Below are 6,017 nucleotides of genomic sequence, written 5' to 3' on the forward strand. Positions count from 1 at the left end.
CCAGCCCCACATTTCCTCCCCACCTAACCCTAAGGTGGGGGGGGGAACCCCAACCCTATATTTCTGGAAACTCCCCCTCCCCCTCCCCTGCCTCCCTAACAAAGCCTTTTCCCCCGAGCAACCCCCCCTCCCCCAGCCTCAAACCCCACGCGTCTCAGAGCCCCCCATATCTGCCCCCCGCCCCCTTTTCAATAAATCTAGGGCCCCCCCCAAACAAAAGCACCTCTTTGGCGATTTCCACTGCCAAACCCCCATTTAATGGCATCAAAAAGCAAAATATCCTCCTGCAAAAGAGTGCAGCCTCCCCCCCAAGCCCCCCACACCCCATCGCCCACCTTAGGAGGGCGAGAGCGCGCCCGGGAGGCGAGGAAGGCGCGTCCCCGAGAGAGGCAGCGAGAGACAAGGCGCCGCGTCCGCCCGCATTCCAACACTGGCCGCAGCGGCTCTCCCCATTGGCTAAAGCGCGGAGGTGACGTCACAGTCCCGGGCTCCGGCGCCTCCCCCGCATCCCCGGGCAGGCGGTGACGTCATTCATTCAGCCAGCAAGGCAGCCGGGCCGGCCTTTCAGGGGCGCAGCAGCAGCAAGCTCCTTGCAGATTTGGCTTTTTTGCTGCATGCAAGTTCTTAAAGAAATGGGAGTGCCTGATCACCTCATCTGTCTCCTGAGAAATCTCTATGTGGGACAAGAAGCTACAGTTAGAACTGGATATGGAACAGCTGATTGGTTCAAAATTGGGAAAGGAGTACGGCAAGGCTGTATAATGTCTCCCTGCTTATTTAACTTATATGCAGAATTCATCATGCGAAAGGCTGGGCTGGATGAAACCCAAACTGGAATTAAGATTGCCGGAAGAAATATCAACAACCTCAGATATGCAGATGACACAATTTGATGGCAGAAAGTGAGGAGGAATTAAAGAACCTTTTAATGAGGGTGAAAGAGGAGAGCGCAAAATATGGTCTGAAGCTCAACATCAAAAAAACGAAGATCATGGCCACTGGTCCCATCACCTCCTGGCAAATAGAAGGGGAAGAAATGGAGGCAGTGAGAGATTTCACTTTCTTGGGCTCCATGATCACTGCAGATGGTGACAGCAGCCACGAAATTAAAAGACGCCTGCTTCTTGGGAGAAGGGCAATGACAGGCCTAGACAGCGTCTTAAAAAGCAGAGACATCACCTTGCCAACAAAGATCTGTATAGTTCAAGCTATGGTTTTCCCAGTAGTGATGTATGGAAGTGAGAGCTGGACCATAAAGAAGGCTGATCGCCGAAGAATGGATGCTTTTGAATTCTGGTGCTGGAGGAGACTCTTGAGAGTCCCATGGACTGCAAGAAGATCCAACCTCTCCATTCGGAAGGAAATCAGCCCCGAGTGCTCACTGGAAGGACAGATCCTGAAGCTGAGGCTCCAAGACTTTGGCCACCTCAGGAGAAGAGAAGACTCCCTGGAAAAGACCCTGATGTTGGGAAAGATGGAGGGCACAAGGAGAAGGGGACGACAGAGGACAAGATGGTGGGACAGTGTTCTCGAAGCTACCAGCATGAGTTTGACCAAACTGGGGGAGGCAGTGGAAGACAGGAGGGCCTGGCGTGCTCTGGTCCAGGGGGTCACGAAGAGGCGGACACAACTAAACGACTAAACGACTACTAACCTTAGGAGAGGGTTTTGTAGTGGCTAGGCTCGGTTTTAGTGGACGAACAGCAATATGGTCAGGGAGGCCCTCTGGGCATGTGCAGAGTGCATATAAGAGGCCCACCAAGTAGCCACAATTAAAAAATAATTTGAGAGGAAAGGCAGGATGTGAATCTAATGGATAATGCAACGCCACACACCCCACTTTTTTGGGGGGGGGATAAGCTGAATCGGTAGAACATGAGAGTCTTAATCTCAGAGTCGTGGGTTCCAGCCTCACAGTGGGCAAAAGATTCCTGCATTGCAGGGGGTTGGGCTGGATGACCCCACGGGGTCTCTTCCAACTCTATGATTCTGTCACTCATCTTTGTTCCGCTCTGTCGAAAATCCCATGTGGACTGATCGTTATCATCAGCATAATCATTGATTAAATTTACCAGTCGCTTGTGACCCAAAGGTATCCAAGCAACTTACAGCAATATATATATTGTATGCATACATAATTTCGAAGGGGCAGAGGAACCAGAGACCAAATTGCAAACATGCGCTGGATTATGGAGAAAGCTAGAGAGTTCCAGAAAGACATCTACTTCTGCTTCATTGACTATGCAAAAGCCTTTGACTGTGTCGACCACAGCAAACTATGGCAAGTTCTTAAGGAAATGGGAGTGCCTGATCACCTCATCTGTCTCCTGAGAAATCTATGTGGGACAAGAAGCTACAGTTAGAACTGGATATGGAACAACTGATTGGTTCAAAATTGGGAAAGGAGTACGACAAGGCTGTATAATGTCTCCCTGCTTATTTAACTTATATGCAGAATTCATCATGTGAAAGGCTGGGCTGGATGAAACTCAAACTGGAATTAAGATTGCCGGAAGAAATATCAACAACCTCAGATATGCAGATGACACAACACTGATGGCAGAAAGTGAGGAGGAATTAAAGAACCTTTTAATGAGGGTGAAAGAGGAGAGTACAAAATATGGTCTGAAGCTCAACATAAAAAAACCGAAGACCATGGCCACTGGTCCCATCACCTCCTGGCAAATAGAAGGGGAAGAAATGGAGGCAGTGAGAGATTTGACTTTCTTGGGCTCCATGATCACTGCAGATGGTGACAGCAGTCATGAAATTAAAAGACGCCTGCTCCTTGGGAGAAGGGCAATGACAGGCCTAGACAGCATCTTGAGAAGTCAAGACGTCACCTTGCCAACAAAGGTCCGTCTAGTTAAAGCTATGGTTTTCCCAGTAGTGATGTATGGAAGTGAGAGCTGGACCACAAAGAAGGCTGATGGCTGAAGAATTGATGCTTTTGAATTATGCTGCTGGAGGAGACTCTTGAGCAGGCGTAGGCAACCTAAGGCCCGGGGGCCAGATCCGGCCCAATCGCCTTCTAAATCCGGCCCACGGACAGTTCGGGAATCAGCATGTTTTTACATGTGTCCTTTTATTTAAAATCCATACCTGGCCCCATACAGCCAGCACCGTTCACCCACTCGGTGGGGCCAGGTAGTAAAGATCCGGACCCCAGATTCCCCACCTGAATATATCTAACATGAGCCTCCCCAAACACAAACTTCAGGCTGAGTCTACCTTAAGAGCCATTGAGGTTGAATCCTGACAAGACAGAAGTACTGTTTTTGGGGGACAGGAGGCGGGCAGGTGTGGAGGATTCCCTGGTCCTGAATGGGGTAACTGTGCCCCTGAAGGACCAGGTGCGCAGCCTGGGAGTCATTTTGGACTCACAGCTGTCCAAGGAGGCGCAGGTCAATTCTGTGTCCAGGGCAGCTGTCTATCAGCTCCATCTGATACGCAGGATGAGACCCTCCCTGCCCGCAGACTGTCTCACCAGAGTGGTGCGTGCTCTGGTTATCTCCTGCTTGGACTACTGCAATGCGCTCTACGTGGGGCTACCTTTGAAGGTGACTCGGAAACTACAACTAATCCAGAATGCGGCAGCTAGACTGGTGACTGGGAGCGGCCGCCAAGACCATATAACACCGGTCTTGAAAGACCTACATTGGCTCCCAGTACGTTTCCGAGCACAATTCAAAGTGTTGGTGCTGACCTTTAAAGCCCTAAACGGCCTCAGTCCAGTATACCTGAAGGAGTGTCTCCACCCCTATCGTTCTGCCCGGACGCTGAGGTCCAGCGCCGAGGGCCTTCTGGCGGTTCCCTCATTGCGAGAAGCAAAGCTACAGGGAACCAGGCAGAGGGCCTTCTCAGTAGTGGCGCCCGCCCTGTGGAACGCCCTTCCAGCAGATGTCAAAGTGATAAACAACTACCTGACATTCAGAAGACATCTTAAGGCAGCCCTGTTCAGGGAAGTTTTTAACGTGTGATATTTTACTGTATTTTTGGTTTTTATGGAAGCCGCCCAGAGTGGCTGGGGAGGCCCAGCCAGATGGGCGGGGTATAAATAATAAATTATTATTATTATTATTATTATTATTAAGCTGGCAGATATTAGCAGGGCAGGGCTTCCTCTTCAGAGAGGAACATGTGACCTCTGTGAAAAACAATGGAGTGCACCTCCAGGGGGTAAAGTCAAACCACTGTCAGCAGCACCCAAGTGACCACCCCAGGGCGTAAGCCTGGGCAGTGTATGTGGGGGTCCTGCGCTACCCAGATGACAAGACTTGCTGATGGGGTCCAAAGGAAGGCAGAGCAAGACACCTGGATGCAGGTGTTGCCAGTGTACAAGGCACCATCCAACCATTTTAGGGAATCCATTGAGGATTTGTGCATTTACTCCTTAACTCTTTCTTCTCCCCGAGGTATCTTGGCAAGGCAGGGGAGGTTTAGGATCAGTTTCCCTTATCCTTCCCAGGTTAGTAAGCCCCATATGGCCATAGTCAAATGTCATAGTCAAAGGACAAATGTCAATTTCCCATTTTTTCCAATCACAAATTCAGTTCCATGTTTGATTTTCAGGCTGGTGGTGGGGCGTTTGCTTATTTTATAAAAATTCTAATGGAAATTTCTCCCAATACCCGCATTTTGGTATGCAATTTTGCTCATACACACGTTTTGCAAGCAATTTCCTGTAATACACAGCAATGCAGTTTTCTGCCATTAGTTTCAATGTCCACTTTAGACATTTCGGCATACGCTGGGCTGGATTTCCTAAATTCAGAGAAGTGTGACTTTCAAAGGATAGCCATTGTTTTGGTTTGCCTATTGTTTCAGGAAACATGAAACAAGTCCACTTATTTATTCAGTGAAGTGTAAAAAGGTAAAGGGACCCCTGACCATTAGGTCCAGTCGTGACCGACTCTGGGGTTGCGGCGCTCATCTCGCTTTATTGGCTGAGGGAGCCGGTGTACAGCTTCCGGGTCATGTGGCCAGCAGGACTAAGCCGCTTCTGGCAAACCAGAGCAGCGCACGGAAACACCGTTTACCTTCCCGCCAGAGCGGTACCTATTTATCTACTTGCACTTAGTGCTTTCGAACTGCTAGGTTGGCAGGAGCAGGGACCGAGCAACGGGAGCTCACCCCGTTGCAGGGATTTGAACCGCCGACCTTCTGATCGGCAAGTCCTAGGCTCTGTGGTTTAACCCACAGCGCCACCTGCGTCAGTGAAGTGTATATACCTCTTAATTATCGCAAAGAGTGGCTGGGGAAAACCAGCCAGATGGGCGGGGTGCAAATAATAAATTATTATTTGGAAACTGCAGCAAGTCTCTGCTCCATTCCAAGAAGGCAGGACGCAGACAGCCCGCCGCCCTGCGATGAGGGGCGCCCACTCTTGCTTACCTCCTTCGTGGCCCACTGGAAGCCTGCCACAACGCTGTCCTTGATCTCGTTGAGGTACTGCACCCCCTTGGTGATGTCCGTCAGGATGTTGGGGCCAGTGCCGTCCGGGCCGAAGCACCAGATCTTGCGGGCCTCGGCGACGTCCCACTCGTACTTCTCGGCCAGGTAACGGGCCCGTGTCTTCAGCTCCTGGCGGGCGGAGACGTCTCCTTTGTCAATGTCCTCGGCCAGGCCGTCGGGGAAGGGGCGGGCTTTCATGTACAGGCGGTTGCATACACGACGTGGCCTGTGGGAGAAGAAGACTCGCTTTAGCCCAGGTCTGTCCTCCTTGCCCAAACCTTGAGCACTGCATTCCTTATCAGCTATAGCTCCGCCTTATCCATTTCTGTACTGCTTCCATGTGGTTTTGATACCGGCTCTCTTGGGAACGCCTTGGTTTTAAGTAGGAGAGTCCGTCTGGAAGTCTGGAGCAAGGTGTTCTCCCCGCTCTGTGCAAATTCTCCCTTCTTCCTCTTACCTGTATTATTTGCGGGGAGGGGGCTTCAGCAGCAGCCACAGCGGTGCAGCAGCCCTACCCTGCAAAAAAGAAGGAATCCCTGAATGTGTGAATGGTCTGTCACTGA

The 6,017-nt window shown here is 50.8% G+C and overlaps 2 protein-coding genes across 3 annotated transcripts in view; both read right to left on the reverse strand.

Annotated features, from left to right (window-relative positions):
* Positions 1-481, reverse strand: part of DAPK3 (death associated protein kinase 3) — a 27,661-nt gene extending 27,180 nt beyond the window's left edge. The window contains exon 1 of one of the 2 annotated variants that reach the window (XM_053372926.1): positions 336-481. The gene's annotated coding sequence lies outside the window, so the exon portion shown is untranslated. Of the gene's footprint in view, positions 1-223; positions 246-335 lie in introns of those variants that run through there. The other variant, XM_053372927.1, reaches the window with a different exon arrangement.
* Positions 482-5,260: 4,779 nt separating this feature from the next.
* LOC128405852 (elongation factor 2-like) lies at positions 5,261-5,769 on the reverse strand (the record flags this gene model as incomplete). The annotated part of the gene is made up of 1 exon (XM_053372850.1): positions 5,261-5,769. A coding segment is annotated over one exon (471 nt), but the record flags the coding sequence as incomplete, so codon positions are not given.
* Between the last annotated feature and the right edge of the window lie 248 nt (positions 5,770-6,017).

This window comes from Podarcis raffonei, chromosome 18, assembly GCF_027172205.1.
Source record: "Podarcis raffonei isolate rPodRaf1 chromosome 18, rPodRaf1.pri, whole genome shotgun sequence".
Taxonomy (NCBI): domain Eukaryota; kingdom Metazoa; phylum Chordata; class Lepidosauria; order Squamata; family Lacertidae; genus Podarcis; species Podarcis raffonei.